Source organism: Suricata suricatta, chromosome 1, assembly GCF_006229205.1.
Source record: "Suricata suricatta isolate VVHF042 chromosome 1, meerkat_22Aug2017_6uvM2_HiC, whole genome shotgun sequence".
Taxonomy (NCBI): domain Eukaryota; kingdom Metazoa; phylum Chordata; class Mammalia; order Carnivora; family Herpestidae; genus Suricata; species Suricata suricatta.
In genome coordinates this window covers 952,992-972,738 of record NC_043700.1, presented here as the reverse complement: position 1 = coordinate 972,738, position 19,747 = coordinate 952,992, and the positions used below count along the sequence as shown (strand labels likewise).

General features: G+C 48.3%; 1 protein-coding gene across 6 annotated transcripts in view; it reads left to right on the top strand.

Annotated features, from left to right (window-relative positions):
• FBXO25 (F-box protein 25) overlaps positions 1–19,747 on the top strand; it is a 58,736-nt gene that overhangs the window by 303 nt on the left and 38,686 nt on the right. For 5 of the 6 annotated variants that reach the window (XM_029933382.1, XM_029933372.1, XM_029933378.1 and 2 more), the window contains exon 2: positions 6,707–6,847. In XM_029933382.1, coding sequence (XP_029789242.1) covers positions 6,714–6,847 — 134 coding nt within the window. In that variant the 5' untranslated portion in view covers positions 6,707–6,713. Of the gene's footprint in view, positions 1–17; positions 384–6,706; positions 6,848–19,747 lie in introns of those variants that run through there. The other variant, XM_029933362.1, reaches the window with a different exon arrangement.

Genomic DNA, 19,747 nt, shown 5'->3' with positions numbered 1-19,747 from the left:
CCTGCTGCGCGGTCCTCCATCCCCTCTCCTCGTCTGCACTGCGCCGCACCTGTAGCGCGGTCCTGCGTCCCCTGTCCTCGTCTACACCGCGCAGCACCTGCTGCTTGGTCCTCGGTCCCCTGTCGTCGTTCTTGGCTCTGGTATGCTCCCCGTGCGTGACTCCCTGCGCTCTCAGCTGACGCCTGGGCTTTGCATCCTTCTCTTCATTCTGAACTCCGTTTTGACCCTTGCTGCTGGATCCCACTACTGTCTGTGGATTCGGACTCACTCTGAGAACTCGCGCATCTAAGGAATCCGTTGTTTTCTCTGGAAACCGGCTTTTCTTGTCGCTTCCAAATCCGTAACCTCCAGCCCTGAGCAGAAAACGCGTTTTCACATTCATTGTAAGATTTCGTTTCATACTCCTCTTCCTTTTTGATTTTCCTCTTTATTTCCTGGTCTCTTTCTTGAAAGCATCTGTGATCCTCTCTCAGGCCTTGTTACAGTAAATCCCATTTCTGATTGTCTTCCCTCCGTTCACCATCTCTTGGTGTTCTTTTGGGATCAGGTTCTTCCATGTTTATAAGCCGTATTCATGTTTGATCCTAAATTATTTGGAAATCTTGTAAGGATAAGAAAGTAGTGAAAGAGATCAAGTGCTTGTGAAATTGAGGACCAGTCTTTCTTGTCGCAGAACATTGAAAAGTTTACTCAAAATTTATGTTAAAACATAGGAAATAAAGGGAAGAAAAACTCCTTTGCCAGTTATTTTTCTTGAACGTGAAACTGCTTTGTTATTATCTATGTTGTAATATTTTTAAGTTTCTTTAACGGCTTTATTTATTATTGAGAGACAGAGAGCATGAGCATGGGAAGGGCAGACACAGAATCCGAAGCAGGCGCCAGGCTCTGAGCTGTCACCACAGAGCCCAATACTGGGCTTAAACTCACAAACCACGAGATCATGACCTGAGCCACGCTGGCGCTCCTCTGTTGTGATTTTCTTATGTGGGTGTAGCACGTGTTAGTATTACCGTGAGCTCTGCGCTTAACGGCTTTCACTGCCTGGAGGGTGAACGCCCGGGCTCTGAGGCCGGCTTACTCCACTTCTTTTCATGGAACCGAAGACAAACCGCGAAGTACATGTAGCCTTTCACAAGGCTGGTATGTTTTCCTGAGTGTTTTTGTGTTTAGACCAGTCATTACTTCAGATCTGGCGCTGTGGAGTATAAGGGAACGTTAAAAAATGCCACGGTGTTACGACCTTTGTTTTCACCGGGTGCTCCTGGGCTGCTGTCACAAAAGTGCAGGCGTAGAGCCTGGACCCTGGCATGAAACTCTAGGAATGTAACTCCCAGCTCAGTTAGATGTTGGGCCTCAGTTTCTTCATCTGTAAAAGGGAGAATTAAGTCTGTAAAAAGGGGGATGGTAACATTTTCTATCTTTTCAGGCAGTGTGAGGGCTGAGATAACACAGGTAAATTGTTCCGAGGAATGCCTAACTCCTGCTGAGATCTAATACACACTTGCTGTTTTACCGTTAGTTACAAAAAGGAAAATGCCTGGAGGAAGACCTTTCTGGATTGGTCCCGCCTCCCATGTTGGGAGCCTCCACCTCCTCGCCCTGCTTTGTGAAATAGACCTGAAGGGAAGATGTGGGAGGGCTTAGCCCCTGTGTTCTCTGACGTCAGTTAGCATGACCTGTGCATAGAATTGCACGTTGTACCGGCTCGGAGTAGCTGTGCATACATGCTTAATACTTTAAAGGGGGAAGTTATTCTTTTAATTTTGTGTTTGAAATTTTTCAAAACAAATGTGATTTTAATTAAAATTTATCAAGGTGTAGCAATTCAGGTCTTTAGCAAGACAGATAAATACATTCCCATGAAAAGTGATGGGCTGTTCATCATTCCAGAAGTTTAGTAGTATTTCTGATCCACAAGTTTACGTGCCTCAGGTTGGGAATATCTTTGAAAATTGGATACTAAGCCTTTGACATTGCACCTTGTCTGTTTTGCTTCTTGCTTTTCCTGATGGCTTTTTGTTGTTTGTAATAAATCTTCCAGACTCTGCTTTAGTTTATGAACTGTATAGGATTACACTTTAAAATTTTTTTAATGAAATTAATTAATTATTTATTTATTTATTTTTGAGAGACAGAGAGAGACCATGCGAGCAGGGGAGGGTCAGAGAGAGAGGGAGATACAGAGTCTGAAACAGGCTCTGGGCTCTGAGGTAGCTGTCAGCACAGAGCCCGACGCAGGGCTTGAATCCACGAACTGTGAGATCGTGACCTGAGCTGAAGCCGGACGCTTAACCAACTGCCACCCAGGTGCCCCAAGGATTACACTTTAAAACAAAACTTCATTATGACCCAAAGAACATAATATGTTAAATCTCTGGAATCCTCATGTCTACAGCAAAACATCTCTTCCTCTGTGTTGAAAATAAAAATCTTGGAAACGTACTATTTTTTAAAAAAATGTTTTATTTACTTTTGAGAGAGCACAAGTGGAGGAGGGGCAGAGAGAGAGAGAGAGAATCTGAAGCAGGCTCTGCACTGTTGGCAGTGAGCCCTAGGTGGGAACTCAGGAGCTGTGAGGTCATGATGTGAACCAAAGTCTGACGCCCAGCCGACCAAGCAACGCAGGTGCCCCAGCGATGTACTGATTTTTTCCTGTGGTCCGTGTGGCTGCGTTTCATTCCTTCCAATCCCTGTAAGCACAGACACCTCCGTGTGAGATACTCAGGCTGGCCATTCAGTGCTCACAGAGGTAGTTGCAAAGGCATTGAGTCTCTTCCTCGGAGCACCAGGCTGACTCTATGGCGAAAATTTCGGTTAAATGTCACAGAAGTTGCTTTTGAGGCCGGAATAGGAGTGTATTAAGTGGTGAGTGGGCACAGTGGCTAAATAGACAAGTACAGTGTGTGCGTCATCAGCTCTGCGGCAAGTTGGTTAGCGGAGGTGTGGGCAGAACTTTCTCTCGCCCGATGAGCTGTGCTTTCTGCCTCCATCCTCCTGTTCCATCTACCAGGTTACGCTCAGAACCACACCGCTCACATCAGCACATTGCCCAAACGCTTTTATTTGCAGAATAAAGTCTAAACACCTTTGATATTCAAGGCTTCTGGTCACCTCTCCGCCTTTCCAAAGCTTCTGTTTCGTCCAGCCTGTTCTGTTCATTATTCTCCACGGTGTCGCAAGTGTTCCCGGCTTCGGTTTTCTTTGCCCCCCATTTCTGTGGTTGGTATTTCCCCTTGTCTCTCCGCTTCAGACCTAACCACGGGCTTCGAGGCGAGGGGCACGTCCCAGGTTTTTCTTCCGAGGTCCTAGGTGGTTTGCTTTTTACTCTGAATTTTAGTTATTCTCTCACTCAGGACATACACACACATTTTTGTTTTTAAAATATATTTATATACATTATTTTTTCTCATTTGTGTTCTTATAAATGTATTTTTAATGTTTGTTTTAGAGAGAGAATGTGTGTATCTGTGTGTGTGAGAGAGAGAGAGAGAGCGCGCGAGAGCAGTGGGGGAGGGCCAGAGAGCGAGGGAGACACAGAATCTGAAGCAGGGCCCAGGCACCCCTTATTTACTTTATAATCCTTTATTTTTGAGAGGAAGGGTAGGGTAAGGGCAGAGAGGCGGTGGGGACGCACGACTGGAGCAGGCTCCATGCTGAGAGCACAGAGCCTGATGTGGGGCTTGAATTCACGAACTGTGAGATCGTAAGCGCGGCCGACTGAGCCCCCCGCGCGCCCCTGTGTTTGGTTTAGCAGTAGTCTGCTTGGTTGCCATTGTTTTCTATGCAGATTTTTCTGTATCCACTACATGTGATGAGAGATCGCAGAGATGGTCCTCATGCACATCGTTCCCTCGTGCGCATTTTACGAGACTAAGCCCCAGTTTCCGCGCATCCCTGTCACGGCGCACTTGCCTTCTCGGGGGGGACTGTTCTCTGGGCTGTATCCGAAGCTTCCTGAACATTTAGAAAATCATTGCGTACTATCGGAGGCAAGTCTGGTTAACTGAATTGATGAGACATGGGTGGCCGCTTCTGCATTTTAGGGCGATTGTAGCTTGAAGCAAGTCTGCAAAATGATGCTCATCAGAATAGAGCTGGCATTTGAAGAGGGATATTTAAGTTCCTTCGAAAGAAAGAATTTACGTGACTGAATATGGGACTATGAAAGATGTGTTCTTGCTGGAAAGCCATGTTGAGTAGGGTTTTGAGATCCTCCTGGCATACAGGATGAGTTCATTGGATCGTTTCATCTGCTGGTTAGGGAAGTGAGCATGTAGCCGAAGACTTGGAATTTTCCTGGTGCCTTTTTTGTCTCTTCTAAGCCAGTTTTTTGTTAGTTATAATGTAGTTGGGAGATTATATTTGAAAACTTTTATCACTTATGTACTCTGTGTTAGAAATACTCCCCATTAGAGAAAAGCTCTAAGTCTACTTTGGACCTGAAATAATATAATACACTATTCTATTGAAACTATTTTTGGTTGAGATAGCAGTTATCTTTTTGTAGCTAAATTCAATATGCACTTTTCAATTTTTACCATACTAGCTGGTGAATAATGTTTTCGTCTCTGCCAGCCATTTAAAATACATTCTTCTCCTGACTTCCTGCTCCCTTCCCCTACCTCTTAGGCTCCTTTTCAATTTCCTTTCTTGGCTCGTCTTTATCTGCTTGCCTGTAAATGTCATTGTCCCTTAGAGTTTTTTCCTTGGCTCTGTTCTCTGCCCACTCTTGTTCTCTGTGCAGGTAGTAGCCCTGTGGCTTTGATTACTGCCTGGACGCCGCCGGTGCTCCTGTTGTGTTCTCCCGCCTTAGTCACTCTTCTGAGTGCTGGGTCTATATACGCGCCGTTCCTTCAGCACTTGCTGAGCCCCCTTGTGTACCGAGCATTGTTAAAAAAAAAAAAAAAGGAGGGGGCACTTACCTGTCACCCACACATATTCATGTTTGTCTGCAGAGAAACCAAGCACTTGTATTTTCTAAAAGCTTCCAAGGCTGTGATGGTAGCACACAGCAAGGGCTGAGGAGCACTGAGCCGGGGGAAGGCAAGTCCAGGCAGTGGAAGAGCTGGCGTTTGAGGTCTTGCTTTCACCGAATCGTAAACTTCATGAAAGTAGTAATATCTGTGTCATGATTTTAAGGTCATAATTTTTTAAAGTTACTTATTTTGAGAGAGCCAGCAGGGGAGGGGAGGGTGAGAGAGAGGGAGAATGAATCCCAAGCAGGCTCCACACTGTGCGCGCAGATGGAAGGCTCAAACTCACGAACTGTGGAATCATGACCTGAGTCGCTTAACCGACTGAGCCCCCCAGGCGCCTTGAGGCCATAGTTTTTCTACCGGGGTCCTTATGTGTGGATTCCAGCATAGTTCCTGTCTGTCGCCACGGACTCAGCAAACGTGACAGGCCTGGCCAAAACTGAGATTGACATCTCTTCCTGTATTCCTCATCTCAGAGCCAGGATCAACAGACTGAAGCCCGGCTCTCGGACGTCCCCTCACACGTGCAGCCAGCCTGGCATTGCCGTGTGCCCACGGGCCTCTCCCTGGCATCGCTGAGGCTGCGGTAGCTGGTTCCCTTCGAGTCCGAGGGCGAGAGCGGCGGCAGGGAGGATGGAGGGCCCGGTCGCCCTTGACCCTGCCTCCTGAGTGCTGCTAGGCTGTTTCTGCTGCAGCCGTACTCTCGCACCTCCTGACGGCTTGTAGCTGCCAGTCCTAACTCCTCCCACCACGTCCCCCAGTGCCTGGCCTGTCCGTCCTTGCAGAGGGACCCTGAGGTTCTTGTGACACTTGAGTCTAATAGGTTCATGTGCCTGGGGAAGTTCCCGGCCCCTCGCTGCCCTTGCAGGAAAGCCCAGCCCCCTGACTCGGTGGCTGCTCCAGTGTCCCTTCTCGCTGCCCCTGCACTTGCTCTCCTGCCGGGAGCTGCAGCCGGACCGAGGCGAGGACAGCACTGCACACAGACCCGGCTCGCGCTGCAACGCCCCTCCCTCGCGGTGAGGGGTTTCTCTGTTTGCCGGAGTGCTCCCTGTTCTGCCCCATCCGTTGGCTCCTGCTGTTCTCCGGGTCCCAGCCGAGGCGTCCCCTCTGGTAAACCCTTCGTGACAGGCGCAGTCTTGGGTTAGTACGTCCCCCATTCTGATCATTTTGGTACACTGAGGTCTCGTGGCCTCTTCACTGTCCCGTCACCAGTGTCCAGCCAGCATCTACGGCGTATGCAGACATTTAAATATTAAGAACTTTATTCTTTAAAATGAGTAAATGTTCTCAGGGCGCCTGGTGGCTCAGTTGGGTAAGTGTCCCGACTCTTAATGTCGACTCAGGTCATACATAATCTCAGTTTGATCTGTGAGATCAAGCCCTGAGTTGTGCAGTGCGAAGTGTGCTTGGGACTCTCTCTGTCCCTCCCCTCCACTCTTTCAAAACAAACATTTTTTAAAAATTAAGGGCACCTGGGTGGCTCAGTCTGTTGAACATCTGACTTCAGCTTGAGGTCAAGATCTCACAGTTTGTGCAGAGGTTCGAGCCCCGCATCGGGGTCTGTGCTGACAGCTCGGAGCCTGGAGCCTGCTTCGGATTCTGTGTCTCCCTCTCTGTCTGCCCCGCCCCTGTCTGTGTGCATGTGTGCTCTCTCTCTAAAATAAATGTTCTGAATGAAAGGAAGCTTGCTAGTTACATACACCTTCTTAACATAAATTCTCTTACAGGAGAACTATGCCATTTTTGGGTCAGGACTGGAGATCTCCCGGCTGGAGCTGGATTAAAACAGAAGATGGCTGGAAGAGATGTGAATCCTGGAGTCAGGAACTCGAAAGAGAAAACACCCAGCGCAACCTGAGTCACAGCATGTAAGTTCTGGCAGGGCCACGCCGTCCGCCTGCCTGGCCTTGCTGGTTTCTAGCGCTGTAGTCCCCGCAAAGCTCCGTAACTCGCCGTTTGGCCGAGTTGGCGCAGACCCGCGGCCGACGTGAGCAGTGGACTGGGTGGTGCCCTCCCACGGGCGCTGCTCTCTGTGTAAAGCGGGCACCCTGGCGGGAGTCTGGGGAAGAGGGGTTACGATGGACCCCACGTGGTAGCTGAATCTTGGGAGCACGTACCCGAGACTCCTGGTGACAGTGGCTTGCACAGGACAGAAGTCTGCCTCTCTCTCTGGAAATCGCGAGCTGCTGTGGTGACTCTGCTCGGGGAGGGGAGGACGTCCTGTGCCGCTGCTCTGCTGTCCCGTCTGCACAGCTGAGGTGGCACGTCGCCCACGGCACCCGCACCCCAGCCAGCAGGGCAGGAGAGGAGCAGGCCGCGGGGGCCGCGTTTGCTCGCACCTGCTTGGCTGGAGTGTGAGATGCGTCGGGGGCGTGGGCTCTGACGTGTGCCATGGATGGGAGCCGTCGGTCCCACCCCAAGTGCTCTTTGAACATTCGAAGGATTTCTTTTTAACATTGAGTTTTGAGAGAGAGCAAGCGCGGGAGGGGCAGAAAGCGACAGAATCCGAAGCGGACTCCAGGCTCTGAGCTGTCAGCACAGAGCCTGATGCAGGGCTCGAACCCATGAACCATGAGATTATAACCTGAGCCGAAGTCGGACAAACCGACTGAGTCACCCAGGCGCCCCAGTTTTACTATACGTTTTAATTTGGCATTTGCATAATTACCAACTCTGTTTTTAACAGGGAGGAAAGCTGATTTTCATTTTTAAGAAATCATTTTATTGACTGACTTGCTTCACGATGACAGCGTGCTCTTTACTCCCTGGCCCGCGTTTCGCCCGTTGCGCCCCCCGCTGCCCCGCCGGCGCTCCTGAGCTTGTTCTTTAGAGTTAAGAGTCTTTTTCTCGGCTTCGCCTCTTTGTTCTTTCCCCGTTGCTCCTTTTTGTTTCTTAAATCCCACATGTGAGTGAAGTCATTTGGTTTTTGTCTTTCTCTGACGACCTTTTGTCGCTCGGCACCGTGGACTCCAGCTCCATTTCGTGGCCGCGTGGCTCTGCGTCGTGTGCGCGCCGCTTCCGCTTCCCCCGTCGGCGGTGGCGGACACTCGGGCGCCTCCGCGTCTTGGCTGCAGTGACTGATGCTCCAGTAAACAGGGATGCCGCTGTCCCTGTGAATTAGTGCTTTTCTGTTTTTTGGGTAAAGACGTAGCAGTGCAGTTGCTGGGTCATAGGGTCGTTCTGTTTTTAACTCTTTGAGGAGCCTCCGCACTGTTTTCCGAGCAGCTGCGCCAGTGTGCATCCCCAGCAGCGGGACTGGGTTCCCTTTTCTCCCATCCTCGCCAGCGCCTGGTGTTTCTGGTGGTGTTGATCGTTAGCTGTCCTGACACGGGTGCCGTGGTGTCCATTGTGGTTTTGATTTGCATTTCTCTGATGCTGAGTGATGTTGAGCATCTTCTCATGTGTCTTTTTGGCATCTGGATGTCCTCTCTGGAGAAATCTCTGTGTCTTCTGCCCATTTTTTTTATTGTTTTTTTGGGGGGTGTTGAGTTGTGTAAGTTATTTATGTATTTTGGATACTAACCCTTTACCAGGCATGTCATTTGCACAAATCTTTTCCTATTCTGTGTGTTGTCTTTTATGTTAGCTGATTGTTTCCTTTGCTGTGAAGAAGCTTTTTATTTTGATGTAGTCCTAATAGTTTATTTTTACTTCAGGTTGTCTGATTTTCTGACAGAAACTTAGTGCTTTAGACTAGAGACTGGTTCGTAATAATCATATTGAAATTATATATTTCAGATTGTAGTAAAGATAACACGTAGTACTTATTAAACCTATATTGTGGCATTTCTCTGCCATTCTGAATTTTATTTTATACTGATGACTGTAAATTTTGTTTAAGATGGGTAATTATACATGCTGTCAGTGTTAGATAATGTTACACAGCTGTGAATTTTCAGTTATTTTTTGTCTTCCGGTTTTCATAGCAAATGATTTAACTTTAAAGTTGGCTGAATACGTGTGGAAACGCTTGATGTCCACATGGACCCCTCATGGCCTACTGTTAAGCAGGACGGGAACAGAGGCGGGAAATGTCAGATGAAAAAGCCGTCAGGTGTGAAGTGTGACGTTCCTGCTGCTTCGGCCCTGAGGAGTTTGCATGAGTTTGTGTTTTCTTCCTCATGTATTTTTTCCCACACGTTCCCATATAGTTTATATGTCTAAGAATTGAACTATTTTTCGTATCTACACAGACTTAGCGAAAATACACTCAAGCCGTGTCGTCTTTGGATGACAGACTCCGTATCCCCCTCTCCCTCTCCCTCCCCCACGCAGACCTCATTTAACAGTCCTCGGAAGCGGTAAGCCCTGCTGACCCCAGCTCCCCTGGGCCCCGCTTCGGGGACGCGGCCCTGCTCTCGGGTGGAGGGTGGAGGGAAGGGGGGCCTGAGTCCCTTACACCCTCCTGCTGCCCTCTGTCCCACTCGGCCCCTCGTCTTTGCTCTTCTCCTCCTCTGGCTGCCCAGTGGGGAGGGGCCACAGACCGCCCCGAACCACAGCCAGCGTCTGATATTTCTGTTATCCTGGAAGAAAAAGCGATTTAACTTTGAACTAAAATTTGATGCAGAAAATAAAACCTACGTGATCACCGTTTGAAATCGCTGAGGAGAAGGACCCTATCCTCTGAATGTCTGGGAGAAACTGCGTTCCCGCTTCTTTGGTGGCAGTAGGCTTTCTAAGGCCGGTAGACATCATTTAGGCGATCAACATTCTAACTGACTCTGTCACACGTCTGTAACGGGCATGAAGATACGAGACCTTTAATGTCCCCTTGTTCTCTTCTTGCCTCATTTTAGGATTAAGAGTGGAGGGAATAGGTAAGAAATCACACGGTTCGGCAGGGTTAATTTGGGCGGGGCTGGCCGGTTCATACTCTGAATCCGGATTAAGTTGCCTTTTCAAGCCACACGCCTGGTGCCGTGGAGGGTAGTGATGGTGGAGCCTGTTCTGATTCACCCCTATTTTGCATGCTTCACTCTCCTTTAAGAGACGTCTAGAGTGTGCAGTCTTGTCCCGAGGGGCACAGCTTGATGCGTGGGGCTTCGTCTTGCACCCTTCCGAGGAAGCACATGAGAGGGCGGGTGGGCGGGCCACACAGTGACCAGGGGACGCCCAGTGCGGGGGTCTAGGGGAGGGAGGACGAGCGTGTGCCAGGGCAGTGCCCATGCAGCCAGACGGCGGTGGGGAGGGGGCGCATCAGCTGGGCAGTAGGTGGCAGACTGCGGGGAGCAGCCCCCAGGCACGCCGTGCGGTTTTGGCTTGGGGAGGACCCTCCCGAGGCCTCCTCTGGCTCAGTCCCTCTGTCAAGGTGTGGTTGCTACTCAGTGTGACATTTGATGACAGATCTTCAACGATTTTTGCAAAGGAACAGATTGCAGAGGAGTGTCTGGACACTGTGGTTCAGACTTGCAGCCTTTCCCACCAGGCTGCACTGTGCTTAGTGGCTGCAGGTCTGAGGAGGCCATGGAGGGAGGGCTGTGCTCCCTCGAGCCTGAAATGGGGGGGGGGGGGCAGCCACGTGGGGCTTAGCTCTGCCTTAACAGTGACAGTTCTAGCATTTTCTCCCTTTGCGTTCAGTTTATTAAACCTTTTCATTGCATTATTTTTATTGACATCGCAGTAAACGTTTTTTAAGCAGGGGACCCTGGCAGACCCCTTGCTCTCTGTGCTGCGCCCCTGGGGAACCTGAACACTGCAGATGTTCTCAGAGCCTTACCGTTGTCGTCTTGCGTTCCATCCCGAATCACTGTGAACTTCATTCAGAACACCCACGATGGCAGAATTGGAGACCTAACATTTTCATTGCTGACTGCCTTGTCAGGGACAGAACGTGAGCTGGCTCCCTTCCCCCATGCTTACAGTGGCGGGTGAGAGCCCGTGGCCAGGTGCCGCACAGAGGCCTGGGGACAGGGACGGACTCATCCCCTCCAGAGACGAGCTCCTGAGGGCAGCGGGCTGAGACTCACCCCGGTCCCCCGGGTGTGTAGATGGAGCCGCCTGGGAGCCACCGGAGATGTCCCCAGAGTCGTCCTCTCACCTCGGCCCACACGGGGTGTCCCCAGTGCTGTGACGCGGCAGAACGCAGGAACACAGAAGGCGCTTCCGGTCCAGTGAGACAGGCAGAAAATGGACAGGATGAGTCGTGTGGCTCGTGCTGTCTGATCAGCTTTGAGGGGGAAAAGCCCTGGTGGGAGGTAAAAAGGTCGAGGGGAAAGGCTGTAATGAATGGGGGTGTAGGGGGGGTGGACCCCCAGAGGACAGGGTCTGCTCAGTGACACCACGGGCACTGGGGACGTTTGCGAAGAGCCTGGGGGAGGAGGGGCAGAGACTCCGAGACCAGGGGCCCTGAGGGGGGGGGCAGGGCGGGGCAGAGGCCGGTCGCGGGGACCCGGGAGAGGACTGCCTGCGGTGTGGACAGGGTGGGGTTGCGGGTGGGCCGGGCTCAGAGTCCGCTGCGGCTCGCAGCTGGGGCCGGAGGTGAAGGGGCCCCAGGGCAGAGGAGAGGGGGCAGGGGGGGCAGGTGACTGCGGTGGCACCGCCCGGTCGTGGCTCCTGTCGTGTGCACGGGGCTCGCGGGGCTCCTGTCATCGGCGCCTGCGTGGTGTGCTTCCCTGTTTCTGGAAGTAGTTGAGTGTCAGAACGTGGTGATTTGCCTCATTTTTCGTAAGTGCTGTCGTTGATCGTATTCGTGATGTTTTTCCCCGAGTCTCACTGGTCGTCTTGCCCCTCCCTCCTCGCCGTAACCGAGGTGTCCTGACCGACCGCACTGGCCCGCGTCTGTGTGAGCTGTGGGTGGGCTGAGCACCGTCCCCCACAGACGCTTTCTGGTTCTTGTGATGAGAACGTGGAAGGTTCTCAGCAACTTGCACGCCTGCAGTCAAGGGTCACTCACTACCTCACGCTCTCCGGCACTTACTGACTTTGACCCCCGCCCCGTGCCTGTTTTGTCTGTCCCCCACCTGCTGGCCGCCTCCCGGCCGCAGTCCCCCTGCTCTCGGTAGCCGTGAGCCCAGGTCATCGTCGTCGTTAGAGTCACGTGCGATGAGATGGTCCGGTGTGTCTTCTAGTCCCCGCGCCCGGCCCTCGGGGTGCTCCTGTGTTGTTGCAGACCCCAGGACTTCGCGATTTTGGGTGGCTCAGGATCACTCTGCAGTGTGAGTGCTGTGCATGCTTGGTACCCGGGTAGCCCTCGGGAGACACTTAGATTGTTCCCCTGAGCAGGGGTGCGGATGCAACTTCAGGTTGTGTCTTCACGTCATCCACGTAAGTACCCGGACGTGGGCTGCTGCTTCAGGCAGTAGTTCTGCTTTTAACTTTCTGAGGAGTCGCCACCCTGTTTTCCGCAGGGCCGCACCCCTTCGCGGCCCACCAGCGGTGGACGAGGGCCCCCTTTCTCCACGTCCCTGCTGTTCCGTGTGTCGCTGATGCCAGCCGTTCTGACAGGTGTGAGCTGGTGTCTCACTTTTTATATACGTTTCTCATAATTAGGATGAGCACCTTTTCATACACCTGTTGACAATTTGTGTATCTCCTTTGGAAGAATGTTCATATTTCTGCTCATTTTTAAAAAAAAATTTTTTTAATGTTTTATTTATTTTTGATACAGAGAGAGATAGAGCATGAGAGGGGAAGGGGCAAAGAGAGAAAGACACAGAACTGGAAGCAGGCTCCAGGCTCTGAGCTAGCTATCAGCACAGAGCCTGACGCGGGGCTCGAACCCACGAACGTGAGATCTGACCTGAGCCGAAGTCGGAGGCTTAACTGACTGAGCCGCCCAGGTGCCCTCTGCTCATTTTTTAATTGGACTTTTTTTTGGCCGTTGAGTTAAAGTTCTTTATATATTTTGGAAATTTAACTTTACATCAGGTATATGATTTGCAAGTGTTTTCTCCCACTCCCTAGATGCCTTTTCATTTTGATGGTTTCTTTTCTGTGAAGCTGTATTTTTTATTATTTATTTATTTATTTGAGAGAAATCACATGCAAGGGAGAGGGGCAGAGGGAAAGAAGCTTTTTTTTTAAGTTTCTTTATTTTGAGAAGAGGGGAGGGAGGGGCAAAGAGAGAGGAGGAGAGCGAATGCCAAGCAGGCTCCGCAGCGTCAGCCGGGAGCTTGGGGCAGGGCTCAGTCTCACAAACCGCAAGATCGCGACGCGAGCCGAGGTCAGACCCTTACCCGGCTGAGCCGCCCAGGCGCCCCGGGAAGAGACGGAATCCCACGCGGGTTCCACGCTCAGTCTGACTACTGAGAGATCGTGGCTGGAGCCGAAATCAGGGTCAGACGCTCGGCTGACTGCGCCCCCCAGGCACCCACGTGTGCAGAGCTTTCCAGTTTGCTACGTCCCGCCTGCTGGCTTTCGCTTCTGCTGCCCGTGCTCTTGGTGTCAGGTTAAAAATCATCGCCCCGGCCAGTGAATGTCAGGGAGCTCTCCCCCTGTGTTTTCTTCCAGGAGTTTTATGGTTCCGGGTCTTAGATTCAAGTCTTGGATCCATTTTGACTTAATCTTGGTGGCTGTGGAAGGTCGTGGTCCAGTATCGTCCTTTTGCACGAAGTCGTCCACTTTCCCAGCACCATTTACTGAAGAGCCTGTTCTTTCCACATCTTGACTCCAGCATCCTAATTGACCACATAGATGAGGGGTTTTTTTTTGCATTCTCTGTTCTGTTCATCTGTGTGTCTGTTTTTATCTTTTTATGTGTGTTGAGTATTACAGCTTTGTGATGTAGTTTGAAATCAGGGTACATGATGCCCCCAGCTTTGTTTTTCTTTCTCAAGATAGCTTTAGCTCTTCACAGTCTTCTGTGGTTCCATATCTGTTAGGCTTGTTTGTTCTGTTTCTGTGAAGTGTGCCTTTGGACTTTTGATAGGGATTGCATCAAATCTGTAGGTGGTTTTGTGTGGTGTGGACTTGTTAACAATATTAGCTCTTCCAGTCTGTGAACACAGAATGGCTTTCCATTTATTTGTGTCATCTTCAGTTTTTTTTTTAATCCGTGTGTTTTCTAGTTTTCAGTATACGTGCCTCTGTCCTCCTTGATTAAATTTGTTCTTACGTATTTTATTCTTTCTGGTGCAATTATAATTGGGATTGCTTTCTTAATTTTTCCTTTTGTAGTTCGTTATTAATATACAGAAACACAGTGGATGTTTGTGTGTCGTGGACCAGGCAAGCACGGCTGAACCGCTGGCACGCACCGTGTCCTGGCACAGTGACGGCTCCAGCCTGTTGCTGCCAGAGAGTGTGGGTTCCGGACTCCTTGAGCTCTGGGTGCAGCCCTACCTCCCACCTGGTAGACTCGGCATCGTGACGCTGGGAGTCGAGCTGCTAGGAGTCCGCAGTCCCGTGGAGCTGGGGAGCAGAGCCGTCCCCGCTGGCGGCTCCTTTTCTGTTTGGATTGTTTGACCTTTTTTTCCTTTCCTTTTCCTTTTCCTTTTCCTTTTCCTTTTCCTCTTCCTTTTCCTTTTCCTTTCCTTTTTCCTTTTTCCTTTCCTTTCCTTTTTCCTTTACTTGCCCTTCCCCTTCCCTTCCCCTTCCCCTTCCCCTTCCCTTTCCCTTCCCTTTTCTTTTTTCTTTTCTTTTCTTTTGAGTGTATGAGTTTTAAAAACTTTTTTGTATCGATCTCTTACCTCATACATGATTTGCAAATATTTTCTCCCATTTGGAAAGTTGCTTTTTTATTTTGTTGATGGTTTTCTTTGCAGAAGCTTTTTGTTTTGATATGACCCATTGGTGTCAAATCCAAAAAAATAATTTCCAAGATGACGGTCAAGGAGTTTACTGCCTGTTGTTTTCTTCTGTGAGTTTTATGGTTTCAGGTCTTACATTCGATTCTTCAATCCGTTTTGAGTTAATTTCTGTGAACGGGGTAAGAAAGTGGCCCAGCCGCCTCCTTGCACGTTGCTGTCCAATTTCCCAGCACCATGTGCTGAAGGGACTGTCCTTTCCCCACTGGATATTCTTGGCCCCTTTGTCTAAATTAGTCGAGCACATACGTGTGGGTTTGTTTCTAGACTCCCTGTTGCACTGACCCTTGTGGCCATCTTTATTCCAATACTGTCCTGTTCCTGGTAGTGTACTTGTGTAGTACGGAATCAGGGAGCTGATGCCTCCAGCTTTATTCTTCTTTCTCAAGATTGCTTTGGCGATTTGGGGTCTTCTGTGATTCCATATAAATGTTAGGATTACTTCTCTGAGAAGTTCTCTGGAATTAATACAGGGATTGCACTAATTCTGTAAATTCCTTTTGGGTACGGACATTTTAACAATATTAATTATACCTGCCTGTGACCACGGAATCTCTTTCCATTTACGTGTCATCTACAGCTTCTTTCATCAACGCCTTCTGGTTTTCTGTGTACAAGTCTTTAATCTCCGAAGTTGAATTTATCTCTAGGTGTTTTATTCTTTTTGAGGCAGCTGTAAATGGAACTATCTACTGACTTTTTAAATTTATTTTTCTGAGAGATGCTTATTAGTGTCTAGAAACCATAGATTTGTATCCTACATTTTTCTGAACTTATTCTGTATATATTATTCTATATATTCTATTCTATAGAATACAACTATTCTGCATATTCTAATAGTCTTTTGGTAAAGTCTTTAGGGTTTTCTATGTACAAGATCATGTTACCAGGAAATAGTGACAGTTTTACTTCTTCCTTTACAATTTGAATGCTTTCTATTTCTTGCAAAATCGGAAAGGTCTTCCAGTCGAAGGTTGACTCAAAGTGGCTGAAGCGGCTATCCTTGCCTTGTTCCTGGTTGGGGAGAGGCTGTCAGCTCTTCGTCTAGTATGATGTTAGCTGTGGGCTTGTCACGTCCTGCCTTTATGATGGTGAGGTGGATTCGCCTGTACCCACTTTCTTGAGAGTTTTTGTCCTAAATTTGAATTTTGTCAGATGATTTTTGTGCATCTGTTATGCTGATCAGATGATTTTTATTCTTCCTTTTGTTAAAGTAGTGTATCACATTGATGTTGAACCACCTTTGAATCTCTCAAATAAATCCCATTTAATCATAGTGTATATTTTTCGAACATTATGTTGATATGGTTTGCTAATATTTGATTAAGGGTTTTGCATTCTGTATTCATCAGGGATATGGGCCTGTAAGGTTCTTCTCTCGTGCTGTTCATGATGAAAGCACTGCTGGCCGCTAAAAATTAGTTTGGAAGCATTCCTGTCTCTGTCTCTGTCTCTCTACGAGTTTGAGTTTGGTTTTAATTCTTTAAATGTTTCATACAATTCACCGGAGAAGCCATCTGGTCCTGACATTGGATTTGGGGAGGTTTTGGTTTCCTGAATCGATCTTATTACATGCAGTAGGTCTATTCGGCTATTCTCTTTCCTCATGATTGTCTTTGTAGGTTGTATGTTTCTAGGAATTTATCCATTTCTCCTTGGTTGTCCAATAGTTGGTGTATAATTATTCACAGTGGTCTCTCATGATGCTATGTATTTCTGTGATGTTAGTTGTAATGTTTCTTATTTCTAATTTTTATTGAACTTATTTTGGGGGATGGTGGCACCTGAGTGATTCAGTCAGTTGAGCGTCTGACTCTTGATTTTGACTCAGGTCATGATCTCATGGTTTGTGAAATTGAGCCCCATGTCGAGTTCTGCACTGACAGCATGGGGCCTGTTTGGGATTCTCTCTTTCCTTCTGTCTCTGCCCCTTTCCCACATGTGTGTGTGCATTCTCTCTCTCTCTCTCTCTTTCTCTCTCAAACTTCAAAGTTTTTTGAATTCTTGGGGCACCTGGGTGGGTCAGTTGGTTAGGCCTCCAACTTTGGCTCAGGTCATGATCTTGCAGTTCGTGGGTTCAAGCTGCGCACTGGGCTCTTTGCTGACAGCTCAGAGCCTGGAGCCTGCTTTAAGTTCTATGTCTCCTCTCTGCCCTTCCCCTGCTCGCACTGTCTCTCTGTCAAAATAAACATTTAAAAAAATTTTTTAATTATTTTTTTAATTCTTTTTTTCCCTTAGTGTAGGTAGAGGTTTGTGAATTTTCTTTATGATTTGAAAAAAAAATTCATCTCAGTTTCATTGATCTTTTCTATGTCTTTATATTTTGCATTTCAATAATAACTTCTTTGAAATTTGAGATTCACTTTCTTCTAACTTTTGTTTTTTAGTTCCTTAAGATGAGAAGTTTGAGAGTTTTCTTGTTTCTTGTCGGCAGTTATCGCTCAGAGCCTCTTAGGACTGTTGTTGCTACATCCCGTACGTTTTGGTGTATTGTTTTTCCATTTTCATTTGTCTTAAAGTAAGTTTTCTTATTTCTCTTTTGTTTTCTTCTTAGACCCATTGACTGTGTAGTCACAGTTTGTTTTAACTCTACATGTTAATTTTCCAGCTTCCTTCCTAGAATTGATTTCTCCTTTCATACCAATGTGGTCATAAAATGTACTTGATGTAATTTCAGTCTTCTTAAACTTGGCAAGACTTGTGGCCTACCGTACGGCCTGTGCTGGAGAGTGGTCCGTGCACATTTGAGTAGAATGTGCCCTCCGCTGGTTTTGGAGGGAGCGCTCTGTGTGTATCTGTTAAGTCCCATCTGGCTTCATGTGTCCTTTAAAGTTATTGTTTCTGTATTGATTTTGTCAGGATTATGCATTGATGAAACTGGGGTGTTTCATCCTCTACTGTTACTATATTGCTACTTGTTCCTTTAAAGCTGTTAATATTTTCTTTATTTAGGCGCTCTGTGTTGGGTGCATAAATATTTACAACGGTTACATCTTCTGGGGGGAGTGACCCCTTTATCATTAAGTAATAACTTTCTGTGTCTGTTGTTCACAGTCTTTGTCTTAAAGTGTACTTATGTTTAGCTATCCCAGCTTCCTTTTGGTTTCCATTTGCATAAAGGGTCTTTTTCCATCCCTTTGTTTTCAGTCTGTGTGTCCTTCTATCTGAAGTGTGTCTGTCGTAGGCATCATAGACACAGGTCTTGTTCTTTTATCCATGCGGCTGGTCTATTGATAGCAGAAGTTAGTCCTTCCACAGTTAAAGTAATTCTTGATATGTACTTATGTTACACCTTTTAATCTTCAGTATCTGCTAAGAAATAGTTGTAGTTAGAGGAGTTTTTGCGATTTTTGTCTTAAATCTTTGTGCTAGCTTTAGAAGTAAGTAATCTACCACTGGTACAGTATTAGAGTGTCCTGGATTTTAGTATATGTTTACCTTTACTGGTGAGACTTAGGTTTTTATATTTTTCCTCTTGCTAATTGGGACCCTTTCGTGTCAGCGTGAAGAAGTCCCTCGGGCACTGTGATGAGCTCCTGTCAGTCCTGCGTGCCTGCAGAGCTATCCCCACTCTCTGCAGGACAGCTGTGTGAGGTATGGTAACCTTGGTTGGCGGTTTTTACTTCCAGCTCTTTCAATAAATCATGCCACTCCTTCCGGCCTATGAAGTTTCTCCTGAAAAGTCTGTGGGAATCTTACAGGGTTTTCTTGTGTACAACCAATTGTTTTCTCTTGCTGCTTTTAAGGATTCTTGCCTTGTCCTTAAGTTCTGACAATTGAGTTATAATGTGTCTTGGTATGAATCTCTTTGAGTTCATCTTACTGGAACTCTTTAGGCTTCCTTGGTCTGGGTGTCTGTTTCTATTCCCAGGGTAAGGAGGTTTTCAGCCATGAACACCTTTCTTTCTTTTTCTTTTTTTTAAGTAGGCTGCACATCTAGCATGGAGCCCAATGTGGGGCTTGAACTCATGACCCTGAGATCAAGACCTGAGCTGAGATCAAGTCAGACATTTAACCAGCTGAGCTACCCAGGCACTCCTGGGCATTGTTTAAGGTTTTGCCCTTTTTCTGTCTGTCCTTCTGGGGCCCCTGTGATGAGGGTGTTGGTCCGCTTCCCTTAAGCTCTTTTCATTCTTCATTCTTTTCCACTTTTGCTTCTCTGATTGGGTGAGTTCCACTGCCCTGTGTTCAGAGTTCACTGATCCTTTCTTCGGCTTTCCTTTAGTCTGCTGTATTTTTTCTGTTCGGTTATTGTGTTCTTTAGCTCTGGGCTTCAAGTACTTTCGTACATTTTCTTCATTTTCCCTCTAAGCTGAGGGGGCATCTTTATGACCATTATTTTGAACTCTTGTATCAGGTAAGTTACTTATCTTTGCTTTACTAAGATTTCCTTAGGTTTTATCTTGTTCTTTTGTTTCAAACATATTACTGTTTCTTCATTTTGCTTGACTCTTCTGTATGAGTTTTATGCATTAGAGGAAACAGCCACCTCTCCCAGGCTTGAAGCGCTGGTCTTGTGTAGGAGTTGCAGCTGCTCCGTCAACCCTGTCCTTGGTCTTGATCCCTTCTCACATCTTTGTCATTGTGTGGGGAGCCTGCCGTATTCTTAGCGGCTCCCAATAGCTGCGTTGTGTCCAGACCAGTCACTGTTCCAAAGGGGAGGATCTCAGCCAGCACGTGGATTCAGGCCGATGGGAGGCCAGCCCCTTGGGCGGCAGTTCATAGAGTGGGCAAGTGTACACGGTCCCGTGAGTCCCTAGCTCCCGCCGTGCTGGCCACCAGAGCCGGGAGGTCTCGGGCTCCTTTCCGGACCTAACGTGAGGCCGGAGAGCACAGGGTGGTGCCTGCCAGCGTCTGTCTCTGAGAGTGTATCAGTCAGTAGGCGCAAGACGTGTGTTAAGTTGTGTGCCCGCCCCCCGGGCCGGTGCCTTATAAAAGGCACCTGAGCGCCGCTCGCAGAAAGCCTGGGCGCCCTCCAGCCAGCGCGCCGGGCTGGGCCCCGGGTGCCGCGGGGTGCCGTGGGGT